This window comes from Hippopotamus amphibius, chromosome 7 (genome assembly GCF_030028045.1).
Source record: "Hippopotamus amphibius kiboko isolate mHipAmp2 chromosome 7, mHipAmp2.hap2, whole genome shotgun sequence".
In the NCBI taxonomy this organism is placed as follows: domain Eukaryota; kingdom Metazoa; phylum Chordata; class Mammalia; order Artiodactyla; family Hippopotamidae; genus Hippopotamus; species Hippopotamus amphibius.
Window position 1 is genome coordinate 9,088,770 of NC_080192.1, and position 16,755 is coordinate 9,105,524.

Consider the following 16,755-nt stretch of genomic DNA (forward strand, 5'->3'; position numbering starts at 1 on the left):
TCCCCTCAAACCCGCACACCTGCACTTTTCAGTCAGTACCGCTGGATTCTCAGGCGTGGTCTGGGGCTCAGGAAAGGTGGCTGCAGGTCCTAGTCCTGCCTGCCAGGCGACCCCAGGCTCAGCATGCCCTAGGGCAGCGGCTCATCTACGTGAATTCTAAGGGTTCCTTCCAATGCGCTGGCAGTGGCGAAGGGAGACACGGGGAATGACTCCATCCCAGAGCACTCAGCAACATGACTGCTGATGGCCGGAAGGAGGTACAGGAAGGAAGAAGGCAGAAAATGAAGCAACAGCCTTGAGCTGGTGAGGATCCTCCCCGCCGAGGCTCACCGCTGTGTGCTCAGTGCCCAGAACCAGGCCTGGCACACAGTAGGTGCTCAGCCAGCCACTGCTGAGTGAGTAAATGGCCTTGAACCCTGGCTCTGCCCCCCATAGCTCTGCAGCCCCAAGCAAAATTCCTCCTCTCTCCATCTGCAGGGTCCTCGGAGGGATGTGGGGCTGCACCTGGCCCAGAGCCTGCGGCTCCTGCGCTGCAGAAACCTGAGCACTTCCTGCTGGGAGTTGTCCTGATGGAGCAGGTGCACAGCTGGTTGGCCCTGCGGCTCTGGGCACCTGGTGAGCCTCCGCGAGGCTGAACAATGAGCCTTTTCTCTTCTCCCTCCCCAGTTACTTTCTGTCCGCCCCTGCCTGTGAGCAGCCATAGCTTCCTTGGGTCAGGACCTGACTGTCCCCACCAGGGACTCTCAGTAAGCCCTCACCAAATGGCAGGGGACATTGTGCAGAGCTGCAGGTGCTGGGCCCTGCCCGCTAATTTCATGGGAGTCACCAATCTGTTCTTGCTCTGTAATTAGGAGGGTGAGTCAAAACTTATCTGCACTCCGGTTATATTAAAACTTCTGTAAGTTCTACAGCCAGAGTGCGGATAATTTTCGACTCACCCTCATACTTAGTCCTTCCCACCTGCTGGATCCAGAGAGCTTTCTGGAACAGGCCCACAGGTGCTCGAACTTCCCACTGACTGTGAGACAGGAGAGAGGGAACAAAACGGCAGCCTCAGAACCATCACCACAGGTGAGAAGGTCATTCCGGGGGTCAGGTGGCTGGGGTCCTGGTCCTGGCAATTCCACTAACCTCCCGGGAGACCCTGAGCACCAAGAGCAGCACCCCCTTCCCAAGCGATGTCCTTCATCGCAGCTCATCTTCACAAGCCCATTTCACAGATCGGGAAATCGGGGCTTAGAGAGGGGACATGCCTTGTCCAAGGTCAGGTACCAGCAGGCCGTGGGAAGGGCCTGGCTCAGCAGACACCACGTGCGTGCCCACTGCTGCTCACCAAGGTGCAGGACCACCCCATCCTCTCTGACCTCAGTTTCCCACTGACCCCTGGACTTGACTTTCCAGCTCTGGCTGACACCAGTGTTCCACGTTCCAGAGGGCCGCATTCTAGGTTTGCTGCTCCACTTCCCCCCTCCAAGTTCCGTATTCCAGCTTCTCTGAATTGAGGGGTTCTACTTTCTAGGTGCTGTGTTCTGGAGTCTGGTCCTGAAGCTCTCCTCTCATAGAAAGTTCTGCACCCCGGGCTCTCCAGCCAACATGCTTCCTCCTTCAGGGCACTGTCCTCTCCTCCCTGCACTGAGAGCGGGGCTCACAGCCCACAACTCCGTGTTCCAGCCCAATCTGCCTTCAGGAGCGCTTCAGAGCTGTGAAACCAGTAAGGAAGGCCAGCTCGGGGTCCAAGGGTTACGGAGGGATCACAGAGCACACGCACAGCCAGGCAGGAATGCCCCTCCCCACCCTTCTCCCCATCTCTCCAGGAGGCCATCCTGCCCACCCCCACCCCTGCTGGACTCCGTCCCCACCAGTCTGCACGGTGATGGCCCCACAAGGTGGGCACTTCCCAAGGGCAGAGACCTTGGGACACTCACCTTCCGGGTCACGGCCTGGCATCTCCTTGTGGGCGCTCAACAAACGCCTGCTGAATGAATTAGCTAGGCATGCTCAAGACTGGCAAGATTACACATGGGCACAACCTAAGGGACACACATTCATATGACAGAGGTGTTCCTGCTGTGTGCACGCGGAGGTGACAGGCAAAAAAAAAATATGCACAAAAACGCAGACACGCTCACACCCTGCAGTCGGCAGATCTGTGCCCTGGCATGTAGCCCCGCCCCTGGCACACAGTAGGCACTCGCTGATTAAGTGTTGAATGAATGAACGAATGAATGAGTGTTCTGCACCAGGGACAGAGTCAGGGGCCGTGGGGGAGACAGACGTTCAGTCCCCAGCCGGAATCAGGACTCAGCTGTGATTAGGAATACTATTACCACAGGGGGGAAACTTGACCGCATCGCAGGACGACTGCCAGAAATGCACTTCGAGGCAGGAGTCTGTCGGGAGTCAACAGCGACGCACACCCACTGGGCACGGGGGTGGGGTGGGGGTGGGGGGGTAGAGCCAACAGCCCTGGGGTCACCTCTGGCTGGAAGGGGCAGGAATGGCTTCCTGGGTAGATGGCAGCGCCCGGGTGGAGTGGGTTGGCGTTCCAGGTGGAGGGTCCAGCACAGCAATGGCTCCGAGGCTGGAACGTGAGGTACATGGGGGGAAAGGAGCAGAGGCCAACTGGCACCATAGGAATGAGGTCAGAGGTTTGGACGGAATTCTCGGGGCACTGCATCCCAGTAGCCCCAGGCCTGGACTCTCACTGACCCAATTTCCAGGAATGAGAGAGATGCACGCTGTTTGCCACAGACGCACCTGTTTGGGGGGATGTGCCTGGGGCCGGGCAACATCCCACCTTGAGACACCACAGCCAGTCCCCCTGGAGGCTGCCCACAAGCAGTGACCCCAGAATCCCCAAAATGGGGAGCTGGCTATTCTCACGGCACCTTCTCTTACCTCTCTCCTTTAGAATATAACTTCATCTTTCTGGTTATAAACATTTCTCATACATTCTAGGGAATCTGGACATCACAGCAAAAGAAACAGGACGATATCACCCACCATCCCGCCACGCCATGGGCTAACATCCTGGCCTAAGTTCTCACAGCCTTTTTCCAGTGTACCGTTATGCTGGAATGAACTACCGACATGGATTTCCCGCCAGCTTTCGGGCAACGTGCATTTTCCCTGAGGAGCTTCGTCTCCCATGCCGGGGAACCAGAGGCCAGACGCTGCTCTCCTCGCCTCCATCTCATCCACCCCCTGACCTGGCCCCCCACTGAGAAACACCCCAGCTTGGGACAGGAATGGGGATGGGGTGCAGCCTCACAGCCCCGGGATCTCCTCCTACAGACCACAAAGGTCTGGGTCGGGGCCCAGGGCCCTGGGATTCAACGTTCCCTCTGTGAAATGGGTGGGTTCAGCTCCCCGGTGGCCTCAGGCTCCCCAGTCTGGCCCCCTCTCTGGGCTGAGGTGACAGTCACCCGGCTGGGCTGCACCTTCCTGTTGCTACCAGGAGCTGCGCCAGGAGGCCCCTTGGTCTTTCCCACAATGCCCTCCCTTTGCCACCTAGACACGAGGAGCAGCAACGGAAGCCCCCCTGCTGGCCCTGGTGACCCCTACCGGGGGTCCCCTGACCCACTCTTCTCTGCTCACTCCACTGGCATCCGTGCCAGGCCCTCAACAGACCTGCCTTGCACGAGGTTCTCATCCCATGGGGACAGACAGACAGAAATCCCCGGCGAGACGGATCAGCGTCACCGCTGCGGTAGGAGTGAGGCGTGGCTTCCCGGCAAAGTCTTAACGGTTGAGTCAGGAGAGGAGGGGAAGGGCATTCCGGACAGAAGGACGGCACCAGAAAAGGCCTGAGAGGAAAGCTGGCACCTGGATTTCTAGCCTGGGTTGGGGAGCTGGTGCACTGCCCCTGAGATGCTGAAATGAAGTCACACAAGAAAGCACCATTCATGCCACACATAGGAGTTACACGACCATTAACATCCACAGTCCCGGGCCACGGGTCGGGAAGCCAGCTTCTCAATCTTCCACCTAAAGCAGCCCATCCGCCTTGTTTCCAGAAGTGGTCCTCACCTTCCACTCTCAAAATGACCATTCGATGAACACTTAAGAAATACTTCTCGAGTGCCTCCTCTGTGTGAGGCATGGTGCCAGCCCTCACAGAGTGCCTGTGTGCCCAGCCCAGGAACCGGTCCCCTCCCTTCATGGGCAGCTCTCCCTGGTCCCCCTTCCCCGGCCACCACGATGCACCCAGACCATGTGCTGGGTCCCCGGTAACAAGAGGAGGGCGGCCATGAGGGATTTGTCCAAAGTACTGAGCAAGTTCTGGGCGGTCCACAGCCAGCCCAGGACCCGCTCCCTGGAGGAGGCAGCAGCAGGTGCTGGGATAAAAGCAACGGGCGGGGGGAGAGGAGGAGGGAGGAGGGCGTGGGGTGTGCAGGGCTGGGTCAGGGCTGGGGCTGGAGCAGAGGCTGAGAACACAGGAAGGGGCTGAGTCACAGGCATCTGGGTCCCCGAGGGCAAGGGTCTCATAAGGCAGCCCGGAATTCACAGGGCTGAGCAGTGGTTGTTGGAGTCCACAGGCCTCTGAATCCCCAGGGGATTCAAACCTAAGTTTGCAGCCCTGCCTCCCCCATGGTGGGATTCTAACTCAGCAGGGCAGGGTGGGGCCTGGGAAATATGTACTTTCCCCAAGCTGCCCAGGTGAGGCTGAGCAGGCCTTCCTGAGGCAGGGTCCCAGGACGATGGGAAGGAAGGAAGGGAGGGAGGGAGGGAGGGAGGGAGGAAGGAAGGAAGGAAGGAAGGAAGGAAGGAAGGAAGGAAGGAAGGAAGGAAGGAAGGAAGGAAGGAAGGAAGGGAGTAGCCCCGGGGCCCCGGAGAGGGTGGCCTGGAGGCTGGGACACGGGGGAGGCAGCTGTCCCAGGCGTCCAAGCCTCAGAGAGCAGTTGCCTCTGGTGATTGAGGGGGCCTAGACAGGCAGTCCCATCAAGTTGTGGGGTCCTACAGGCTGGATATAATCCCAGCCCTGCCACTTCCCGGCCCCAGGCCCCGTCGAACTGCCAAATGGGATAATACCACTGATAGCACCTACCTCGAGGGAAGTTAGCAGAGTCACTGGGATAATACAGACAGAGTAAGCACTCGATGCACAGCAGCAAACTATTATGACTGTAAAGTCCTCCATCATGGGTCTCTGCCAACCTCCTTCCCTCACTCAGACCGTCTGGCTTGCTCCTCCTGGGAAGTTCCTGGCCTGCCCAGGCCCTCAGGAGGCCCCCTTGTCAGCACAGACTCTTACGTCTTGGCCTGGCCTTCACCCTGCACCCCACCTCAGCCCGGGGAGTTCCACTTCAGTGGGAACTGATGTCTTAGCCAAATAAGCATTAAGTTCATAAAACAACAGAGTCATTAGGTGTGTGAGTGATTCCTATTGTTCCAATTTTGTTTTCATAGAAAAGATGAAAATAAGCGAGCCGCCAGGGGAATTTCAGCAGTGCAAGGAAAAGTATTTTGGGACCCCGTTAACTTCCTGGATTGTGGGCAGGGCCTTGGGCCCCCTTAGGAGGCCACTGTAGACCACGGAAGGGTGGTCTCTCCTGCCCCACCCACCAGGGCTGCTGCCAGCCCTAGGGAAGTTCCCACCCCCTCCTGAAGCCTCTCTTTCCGCTTTTGGGAGATCGGGACAAGCAAGGTCCCTGTGACCATTCTGCTGCAAGTGAGGCCGCTCTCTGGAGGGTCAGTGTCTTCCATCAGGGATGGAGAAGGGGGAGGAACGGGTGGAAGGAAGAGCAGGGCCGTTCCCCTGCGCTGAGAACCATTCATTCACCAACTCACTCGTTCATTCATTTGAGCTCCTGAGGCCCACGGAGCTCCCCGTCTATCAGGACTACTCAGTAATAAACCCCACTGGCGGCACGAGGAGGCTTCTAGTGAGTGACAGGGCTTCCCTCCTGCGCTTATTCAGGGTGGTCTCTCGCCGCCCCCCGCAGCCTGTCCAGCGCCCCACCCCCACCCCTTCTCCAGCCCTCCTCAGCTAGTGTCCCATGGCAGCTCCCCAAGTCTCTCTGACTCCCAAACCCTGGGGACTTTCCTTCTTGTTCTGCTGTTTTTTATTAAGCACCTGCTGAATGCCTGGGTGCTACACCAGCTCCCACTGTGAGACTGTTAAGCTGTTGGTAGCCTGACATCAGCCCTGCTGGGAAGATTTACACCACGGAAACTGGCCATCACTGCTCATTCAAGAGCCAGTTGCTAGCATACCGTTGCTCGCTGCCCAAGCAATGGGTACAGAAAGGCAGGCCCCGGCCCACGGGGACTCACAGACAGAGGGGAAGGCAACAGGGAAGTGGACAACACATCTATTGGGGCAGGCCGTGTAGTCTCTGAGGAGGCAGGGCGAACAGGGAGACTAATTCTGGAAGGGGGACAGCGAATGCCCACTGGAAACTGAACCAAGCTGTTCAAACAGCAATAGTGTGTATCATCCCCATTTTAGAGACAAGGAAACTGAGGCACAGAGAGGCAGAGTCACTAATCCACTGTCACACAGTAATATGGGACAGGATCGCGATTTGAACCTGGGCCGCTGGATCCGGAATCCTTGCTTTTCCACTTCTGCCCTGGACCGCCTCACGGCACAATTATCAAGGCTCTCCCCCTACCCCCGAGCAGCCAGCACAGGGCTAGGCAGACCATGGGTGCCCGGGGTATCTCCTGCCCAACTAGGTTCCAATCTCTAGAGGGCAAGGCCTGTGTCCTCTCCACCTGGCTGCCTGGCACGGAGGACACCATGTTTGCTGGCCAGAATAGCTGAAGAACCTTCTGGAAGGGAGCCCTGGTCCCCATGTGGTAGATTAGAGCTGGCTGGGAGTGGGATGCACCATGCGGTATGGGGAACAAAGAGGTTTTGGCCTTGGGGAGCAGAGCAGAGTCCCCTGATTGGCATGGCTGGGGGCCAGAAGGTGGTGGGTGCCCACGAGGGCAAGAGGAAGCTGTCTGTGCAGCCCACCCTACCTCTGGTCACTCCTCACTGCTTCTCTCGTCTCCTCCTAGAAGGAGGACGTGGACCCACAGCTCCCGCAGGCCTCGGCTACCTCCTGGTCACATCCAGCCCTCACAGGATCCTTACCATCACCCATGAAGTGGACGTGTCCCGCCAGCTGGTATCAATGTCCCTGTCTTGCAGGTAAAAATACCGATGCAGCAGCCAGCCAGTTCCCGAGTGCTTCCCAAGTGTATCTGCACGCAGCATCTCATGCCGTCCCCTCCACAACTCCGTGGAGGATTCTCTCCACTTGACAGATGTGGAAACTGAGGTTCAGAAAGCTGCCCAGACTGAGGTGGTCCAGCTACCACAGTAAAAGTGATCACCAATGTGGGTCAAGTAGCCCTGACCACATCAAGGGCACAAGACAGACCCTCAGAAGAGGGCAGCTGAGGCAGCCTGAGGCGGGAGACAGATGAGCCCCCAGGGCAAACGGTCTGAGTTCACTCCCTGTGGACCGATCCTCTGAGACAGGAATAACAGGAAAATCTGGAGAGGAGGCTGGGCCCTACCCAGGTAGAAGATAAGAGACCACATAATCCTCATTCTAGAAGTCAGGACACCTCCCCCAACCACAGGTGCAAGGAAAGCCTCCTTGGAGGTCAAAAGGGGAGTGATGCGAAGTACCCAAACCTACCCACAGGCCTCTTCAGTGGAACCCATCTTGGCTAAAAGACGCACACGCACCCGTGGGAAAATCCTGAGATACACCAAATATGGACTCTGAACCAGGCAAATCAAAATGATCGGTCAAAGGAAACACGGAAGAAATGCCCCAGGTAAGTGATTCAAACTGCCACGAGGGTGCGACTCTCTCCTGTGTGTCTATCCACACGTATTCTGCTCTTTTTTTTCCTAATAAGTACTTTACTTGTTTCACTACTTTCTGTCTTTGTGGGAATTCTTTTCTGCAAAGCCGTAGGGCCAGGGCCTTGTCATTGACCACTGGTCTAGTGGCTAGGATTCGGTGCTCTCATCCCCGCGACCTGACCTCAATCACTGACCGGGAACCGAAACCCTGCTTGAAGCCGCTGCGGGCCGAGGCCACCCGAGATCCCATTTGGTGCCAAAACCCGGGACTTTGGGAAGTCAAGGTAAACCACAGGCGTGTCCGGGCTGCGGCTTGAGGCCCCTGACTTCCGCTCTGGTCTTCTCTCTCCCTCTCTCACTGTCCCGCATGGAACCCTCCACTACCCCTTTCTTTCTCACCTTACCACACAACGAGGTCTCTCTCTCACTTCACCTCTCTGTGTCCTTGTAGGGAAGGATTTCCTGGACATCATTCCTAAACTGTGTCCCCATCGCTGCCAAAGCCAGCGCTGCCTGTGTCAGACAAAATCGTCAGGCGATTCCCGATTCTACCTTAGCTGCCAGGCAGATAGGGCGGAGGACTTTGGGTTCTTCTGCTGTCTAGTCTTTCACCTCACTCAATGCCCAGAGATTTACGATAAGGATTTTTCTGCCTCCCGGCCCTCAAGCCCTGAACCCCGTGCCGTCTGGCACAGCGCCCGACTCCAATTTCTCCAAGGGTTTGTCTTTACATCTATCGGACCCCCTTCACTCCAGGCCTTGGCAGCCTACACACTGCTATGGACAGCCTATCGGGCTGGCTGCTACCCAGAAGCCTGAATTATGAACTTTGTAGATGCTCAGTCGCGAGGAATACACCCAAGCGTAGGTAGACTTGTCAGAGGCCATACGCTCTATAGACGAGGGATCCCTCCTAAGGAAAGCCCTGGCAACCAGTCTGCACTGACTCAAAAGCCCTTCTCTGGCCGTGCTGGGGGGGATGCCCTGTGCAGGGTACCAAGGAAGGCCAGAGACGTTTGGTGAGAAATCTTTGGGGGAGTAGGGGACACCTGAAATCCCATCAGGTTCAAAGGGAATGTGGGGGATGCCCTGAACCCCTTCAGGTTAAAGCCTCCTGGTAAATGTCTCTGGCACGCCAGCTTCATTCTAGAAGTGCTGTCTTGTTCTCGGTTGCAGGTTACTCAGCATGGGAGCATCCCCCTCCAAGCCAGAAGAGACACCTCTGGAGTGTATCCTTAAGAACTGGAAATTTTTTAAAAGAGAAGGGCTAAGGAAGGAAAAACTTAAATTCGATTGTAGCAGTGCTTGGTCTTTGTGTAAGTTGGGGAATGGAGAAAGCCTGAAAACGGGTCTCTAAATTACGATACCATTCTGTAGTTGGATCTTTATTGCCCCAGGATGGGAAAGTTGAGTAAGGTTCCCTATATTCAGGCTTTGGTGGTCCTTCAGCAAAATCCCGCCCTATACAGCTCTCGTGATTCAAAACTGGGGGAACCATGAGATTCTTCCCACATTTTAGATGATCCCCTTCTCAGCTCTCCCGTCTCTCGGGGAAACCTAGCTTCTCCTACCCTTGACACTGTCCCTATTTCTCCGGAGGCACCTACTTCTCCCGGTCCCTCTGACCGATCTCAGACTCCACCTCCTTATGTCTCTCCATAACCTCTGCTACCCCAAGAAAGAGAGGCTAGTCCCTCTAGGGCAACTTGCAGTGGAGCTTCCTGGGATCAGGGAGATGATGCCCTCTTAGGGAAGTGGCAAGTGGCGAAGGGATGATGAGAGTACATGTGCCCTTCTCTTTAATCGATTTAGCCCAGTGCAAATAGGAACTGGGCCGATTTTCTGAAGACCCTAGTAAGTTTGTTGAAGGTTTTCATGCCCTCAGTCTGGTCCATGACTTAACTTGGAAGGATGTTCAAGTGGTTTTATCTACCTGTTGCACCCCTGAGGAAAAACAGAGAATCTGGGCAGCAGCCCAGGGACACGCTGACCAGCTTGCCAGAGACCAACCCGAACATTGTGCTATGGGCGGAGACGCAGTCCCGAATCAGGAAACCCCTTGGAATTATAATTCCCAGGCAGGAACAGAAGCCAGGAAGCACATGATCCAGTGTGTATTAGAAGGGAAGAGAAAGTGTATCCAAAAGTCAGTTAACTATGAAAAGGTTAAAGGTGTGACCTAAGAAGAAAGCGAAAATCCAGCCCTCTTTCACAGGCAGCTTGTGGAGGCATTTAGGAAGTATACCAACATAGATCCCCCCACTTCCAAAGGTCAGTCCCTGCTCAGACAGCATCTTGTCAGCCAATTCGCCCCTGATATTAGGGGAAACTCCAAAACTTACAATTTGGCCCACAAACCCCCATGACCCAACTCCTAGATGTGGCCTTTGGGGTATTTAATAATTGAGATCAAGCTGAGGAGGAAGAGAGAACCCAACGCGAGAAAAGACAGGCCAGGGCTCACACAAACCTGAGAGCCATTGCTGTCAGCCATGCCGTGCGACCTCAGGACAACCCGAGGGGGCCAAGGAAGTCAAACTATCCGTCTGGAGGTAAGACCAACAAGGCAGAATGCTACAAATGCAAGTCAACTGGCCACTGGGCCTAAGAATGCCAGAAAGAGCCCCCCGGGCCATGCCCAGCCTGCAAACAAACAGGTCATTGGAAAAGGGACTGCCCTCTGTCGGGAAGGGGAAGGGAGGCTCCTGCTCCCAAGATGGCCCTGCTGGGCAACTGAAGCGGCCCGGGGGGTCTGGCAGCTCGCCCCAATGAGATGTGGATCTCCACTGAGGAGCCCCGGGTAGTCCTTGATGTGGCAGGTAAGAAAACTGATTTTTTAAATTGATACGGGAGCCACTTACTCTGTCTTAATTTCTCACGCTGGACCTCTTTCCTCCAAAAGCTGTACTGTGACTGGTGTCGACGGAAAGACTCGCACCCATTACTTTACTGGGCCTCTCACTTGCCAATTGGAGCAGAGGCTGATTTCGCATGCCTCTTTAGTTGTGCCTGAGTACCCCACCCCATCTGGAGACAGACGCAATGTCTACAGTTGTCTTCCAACTTTTTACAGGGAAAGCGACTGAAGCGGCTAGGTGCTCCTAAAGGACGTTATTCCTAGATTCGGGTTGCCCCGTCACCTTCAGAGTGACAATGCATCTTTGTTTGTAGCAAAGGTCACACAACAGCTTCCACAGGTTTGAGGAATTAAATACCATCTCCATTCATCCTGGAGACCTCAGTCCTCAGGAAAAGTAGAACATACTCTAAAGAAAACCTTGGGCAAACACTGTCAGGAAACGTCAGAGTCGTGGTATCGCCTGTTGCCTATAGCCCTCTTAAGGATCAGAGCAGCCCCTAAAGCAACCACTAAGTTAAGCTCTTTCGAAATAACATATGGAAGGCCATTCCTTACTCTGGACATGCTAACTGACCCAGAAACCCAGGCTCATCTTAGGTACATTATAAACCCGGGCCAGGTCCAGAAGGCCATACAAGAGCATGGCAACAGAGTACAGTCTTCTCCAGACGGCAATCCCAGTCACCCTGTTGTAAACCCTAGAGACTGGGTACTTGTAAAGACCTGGAAAAATGAGCCCCCGGCCACCAGTCACTCCCAAAATGGAAGGGTCCTTACCAAGTCCTGCTGAGCACTCCTACAGCAGTTAAACTCCAGGGAGTCACCAGCTGGGTTCATCTGTCCAGGATTAAACCTGTCTCCACTGATAAGTTACAGGAACCTGAAGACCCACATTCCAGCCAACGCTGTGAATCCACCCCTTCCTCCGAGTCTCCACAGGATCCAGAGGACCCAGGAGAGCCTGAAAATTCCAGGTGGATGAGTGAGCCTCTCCAAGATCTGAAGCTCTTATTCGAAAAGGGCAAAAGGTCTTCTTAGACCCTAGGCTAAGCACCCATAGCCACTATCTTCCTTTTGCCTTCCAGCACTCCGATCCAATTACAGAATAACTGACATGCTCTGGTAGATTTAGATAAGTGTGGTCTTCTTTGCTCCCACCCTTGCTTTCAGAATTCTGAACTTCTCTGCCCATGCTGGGTGATTTAAATATGGCCCTGACTGGTACCTCTCTGAAGCTACTAATTGCCTTAGTTTTTCTATGCCTATTTCCCTTACCCACAGGGTGGACAGACAACTCTCTGGTTCATGTTGCACAAACTCTTGCTTTCTCCACTCGGTTGACAGAATGCTGGATTTGTTTACCCTGAGCTAAGTCCATCATGGACCATAGCGACCCCTTTGTTCATCCTGTAAGGAATTTTAGCCAAGTTCCTGATGGAAAATGGTCTTTCTACCAAAGACCCAAGGCTCAGAACAGTAATGTACAGAGTCTGAACTGTTCATTTTCCCACTGAAGAAAATTCTAATGTCTCATTGCCTAACCCTCCCCTTAGCAACAGAAGAATATGAAGTTGTCAACTATAAATTGGAACTTGCCATCTGCCTGTACAGGAATCAAATCACTTTGTGCTGCTGTAGCTGCTGACTTTCAACACCCCCTGAAGGGAATTCAGGGTGGAGAGGAGGCACTCTGGGCTTTGGAAAATGGGCAGAACACGTCTTCAGGTACTTAGATGTTTTCAGGACCTGATCTGATGAGCCCAACCCTTGCATCTCCTCATATCTAGAAAAGCACTAAATCCCTACGTGGTGATGTCTGCTCCTCTTGACTAGCAGAAACCCCCTCCAAAAAAATGTACTTGATTACATGTACTCCTCCTTTACCAAGAATACATATATACTAATCTTCCCCCTTGCCTCTTTGGAACAGTTTCTCAGAGCTACCTGGGATGCTCCCTCCTGGACTGCAGTCCTCATTTTGCCCCAAATAAACGCAACACGCAACTCTAACATTGCGCAATTTTTTTTAAGTCGACAGTTTTGGAGACCACTAATAAGGGACCCAGAGTGGACTTCTCTCCTTTGCCTGAACTCTACGAGGAACCAGAGCCTTGGTACCAGCAGAGGCTCCTTGAGCCTGTCCACCTCTTCGGGGAGTCCAGACAAATTTGGATGAGTATCTCCTGGTTCTTGGATCTCCCGTATTGGTTGATGATCCTGAGTTTTATTTGGTGGTATAGCAGGTAACTGCCTCCTCCCAGCTGAAAAATACGGGGGATGGGGGGGGGGGGCTTGGCTGAAAGATAGCAGGGAAATACCCACCCAGTGGATAAATACTGGGTGGGATTCAGTTGAAAGATACCAAGGAATATCCACCCAGTTGAAAGATACTGGGTAGGGCTGGACTGAAAAAAATATTGGGGATACCCCCCTAGGTGAAAGATTCTGAAGGAGGCGGGGCGGGGCTGGTTGAAAGATACCAGGGTTTGCTCAGGTGTAGGAAACTGAGTGGTCTTGGCTGAGCGGTTAGGTGAGAGGCTGATCTGACGCTTTTCCTCAATTCGGCTGCCTTAATTGAATTTGTCGGGATAAAAGTGAAGATATTATATGAGAGCTTTGCTCAGAAGACAAGGGAGAACGTTGCTGTGGTAGCGCTCAGGCGCCGTGTTGGGACGAAGGGGAAGGAGGAGAAGCGGGGAAGGAGGAGAAGCGCTTAAAGCGGCGGGAGCGGGAGCGGGAGTGGGGTGGGACCCAGGGCTGAGGCAGGCCACGCCCCCCCCGCCCCCCCCCCCCCCAGTGGATCTTGCCCAGGGCGGCAGCGGCGGCGGTTGTGGGGGGGAAGTGACTGGGCGGTGCCGGCGCAGGAGACGATACCGTTTCCAGTTACAACGCAGGGATCACAGCCACCACAGAAGCACTATGGCATTACCTCTCCCATCAGCCTAGCAGCCCCCAAGGAGACTGACTGCCTGCTTACACAGAAACTAATTGAGACTCTGAAGCCCTTTGGGGTTTTTGAAGAGGAAGAGGAACTGCAGCGCAGGATTTTAATTTTGGGAAAATTAAATAACCTCGTCAAAGAGTGGATACGAGAAATCGGTGAAAGCAAGAATCTTCCACAATCTGTAATTGAAAATGTTGGTGGAAAAATTTTTACATTTGGATCTTATAGATTAGGAGTACATACAACAGGTGCCGATATTGATGCGCTGTGTGTTGCGCCAAGACATGTTGATCGAAGTGACTTTTTCACCTCATTCTATGATACGTTGAAATTACGGGAAGAAGTAAAAGATTTAAGAGCTGTTGAAGAGGCATTTGTACCAGTTATAAAACTGTGTTTTGATGGGATAGAGACTGATATTTTGTTTGCAAGATTAGCACTGCAGGCTATTCCAGAAGACCTGGACTTAAGAGATGACAGTCTGCTTAAAAATGTAGATATAAGATGCATAAGACGTCTTAACGGTTGCAGGGTAACCGATGAAATTTTACATCTAGTACCAAACATTGACAACTTCAGGTTAACCCTGAGAGCTACCAAACTGTGGGCCAAACGCCACGACATCTGTTCCAATATATTAGGTTTCCTCGGTGGTGTTTCCCGGGCTATGCTAGTAGCGAGAACTTGCCAGCTTTATCCAAATGCAATAGCATCAACTCTTGTACATAAATTTTTCTTGGTATTTTCTAAATGGTATGTGTTTAGATTATATTAAAATAAAATTGATTGTAGACACTGAAAAAAAAAAAAAAAAGAAGAAGACAAGGGACAAGAACTCCTCCCGGCCAGTACGGCTCTCTCAGGCGACTGAGAGATTCACGGGAGTGGTGGAGGCAGAGTCCTCATACCGTGCAGTGGTCCCACAGGGAAACCCACTGCTTAATTAAAACACTTGCTCGCCAGGGGTGGCAATAAGAATTGGCCATTCCGCGATCCGAGCACCCGCGGTGGTCTTAGACTACCACAGGGAGGACCGGGGCACGTGAGAGAGCTGAAACGACTGTGGGGTGATGCCTAGAGGAGTTAAGCTCACAAGCAGCAGGTTGGCCCACCATACAATTTCACTAGTTTTTCTTTTTCTTTTTCTTTTTTTATCCCAGACAAATTCAACTTTAAAACGGGAAACAGAGCCTCTCACAGAAACATGGGGCGTCAGAAGGCCAGCCTCTTTCTAATAACACCCCAGCCAGGTTTATGTACGTACCAAAACTTATACTTGCAAGTACCAACTTAATTGGGAAAGTTATACTAAGGGAGATCTCAACCTAAAATGACCAAATTGGGGTTCTTTTGATATTCCAAAAAATATTTTTGTGTGCACAGTTAGAAAAAAAAAAAAAAAGCCGGCTGTAAGATCAAACAGACTGAATGGAATGCTTACTTTGATTGGTATCTAGAAGCCTCTAAAAGAGGAAACCATAGAGTAACTTCTTTGCAGGAAACCCAACAATTAACTACTTGAAACTATATCAGACCAGCTTTTCAAAAACATTTATTTAAAAAAAAGGGGGTATCTACGAAAATTACAAACCTTCAATTGCATCAATTAAGTACACAAGGCCAGTTGAAGGTTTAATGGACCCCCATTTAATTCGCAACCAGTGGAAAAAGCTAGCTTGAAGAAAAAAACAATTCTCCACAGAATTCTGACCCTAAGGGAATAAGTCCTACTAGGGAGAGCCTGATTTTCTCTCCCTCTGCCTTGAGACCAGAGCTCTCTGGAAAAAATCTTATCTAAACCATCTCTAGTTCCTGAGATTGAAAAGAAAAAAGAAAAACTGGAAGAAGCCCTTTAAATTGTTTATTCCAGCTGTTTATAAACTAGTGAGTTTTTGTATTGTGATATCTAATTCATGACTAAGTTTGCAAAATGAAGCTTTGAGTTCGTGTCTGGATATATATATGTCTCAGTGTGTGTCTTTGTTTTTAGATATTGCTGTTGAAGTTAATTTGTAAAGGAGCTCTATTTGATTGGCTTAAGCAAAAATAGGCACTTACAAATCGAACTATTCTAAAGTACAAGAGAAATTAAGCTAAAGAAATTTCAGGTTCATGTGAACTGGGAAATATTCAGTATCAAATTAAAACCTGATATTAATGTTTGTTTGTTGATTTAATTGTGGCTCCAAAAATAATCCAAAGCCCACTAATTCTTTTACCACTCCCAAAACCTTCCCTATTTATCTTAAGATGTAAGAAGTATTTTACATCTTAAGTATTAAACAAAGGGGAAACAAAGTCATCTTAGGAGGAACTTGCTCGTACCTTTGAGATGCAAATGTCCTAGCTGGTCGTTGCTGGAACCCTTATCTCTGCCATCTTTTAGTACAATTAAAAAAAAAAACAGGGTAAAATAATTTAGAGCTTGACTTGCCAAGGATAAATAGAAATCTTGCGTCTTTTCTGTAAACAGTAGTAAAAGGGTTTAGCCATCTAGATAGGTGACCTCTAGATAGGTGACCTCGATTTGTTTCTTCTGCTAGAAGCCAATTTGAATCCAACCCCTTGTAACTGATGGCTTTTATATTGTACCTGACTCAGTGCTGAAATTTTGGAATGGGAACTATGAGGCCTCTGTGTTTGTTTGTGTGTTCATATGTATTTATGTTTGCTGTAGGTGTATGGTACTGCCAAAAAGGAATTCATAAAAGAGCTCTAACTGGCTTTAAAAAAATTAATTAAGTACTTATATAAATACTCAGAAATAGAAAATAATCTGGCCAGAATGAATTTCAGGTTCATGACATCTGGAAAATTCAGTACTAAACTGATATCTGGTATTGAATGTGACTTAAGCTTGTTGGTTTGATTAATATAGACATGTTTTAGAGTCATCAACATTAAGTATAATTTTTATATATATTTTTATTGTGCCTAGGTGTAATATAAGCTAAATAAAATCTTGTTATATCTGTTACAAATTTGTCCGCAAGGAAAGTAAATTGATATGAAAAATCTTGTAAGGAAAGAAATGTAAATGAGATAAGAGCCTTTAGATAAACTCTATTAAGAAGAATACTTATGCTTTAGGAATATCTACCTAAAATAGTCTCTCTAGATTCTGGTAACTTGAAATTCGAA

At 51.4% G+C, this 16,755-nt stretch overlaps 2 protein-coding genes across 14 annotated transcripts in view; one reads left to right on the forward strand and one right to left on the reverse strand.

The window, feature by feature from the left end:
• The window catches only part of MGAT3 (beta-1,4-mannosyl-glycoprotein 4-beta-N-acetylglucosaminyltransferase), a 48,981-nt gene that overhangs the window by 21,461 nt on the left and 10,765 nt on the right, over positions 1-16,755 (reverse strand). For 4 of the 13 annotated variants that reach the window (XM_057740590.1, XM_057740589.1, XM_057740583.1 and 1 more), the window contains exon 1: positions 20-1,007. The exons of 7 other annotated variants lie outside the window; for them this stretch is intronic. The gene's annotated coding sequence lies outside the window, so the exon portion shown is untranslated. Of the gene's footprint in view, positions 1-19; positions 1,008-1,925; positions 2,031-15,939; positions 15,962-16,755 lie in introns of those variants that run through there. 2 more of the 13 variants (XM_057740586.1, XM_057740588.1) reach the window with 2 other exon arrangements.
• LOC130856729 (poly(A) polymerase type 3-like) lies at positions 234-14,422 on the forward strand. Its single transcript, XM_057741564.1, has 5 exons — positions 234-257; positions 537-615; positions 3,515-3,709; positions 7,009-7,141; positions 13,468-14,422. The coding sequence occupies exons 1-5, from the start codon at positions 234-236 to the stop codon at positions 14,387-14,389; spliced, it is 1,353 nt and encodes a 450-aa protein (XP_057597547.1). The 3' UTR covers positions 14,390-14,422.

Bases quoted from the DNA above. Each gene is read 5' to 3' on its own strand.
- LOC130856729 (XM_057741564.1), top strand. From the start codon at position 234: ATGACTGCTGATGGCCGGAAGGAG. The intron at 3,710-7,008 runs GTAGGAGTGAGG...GTCTCCTCCTAG, and splicing joins GGATCAGCGTCACCGCTGCG to AAGGAGGACGTGGACCCACA. The intron at 7,142-13,467 runs GTAAAAATACCG...CCCCCCCCCCAG, and splicing joins TCAATGTCCCTGTCTTGCAG to TGGATCTTGCCCAGGGCGGC.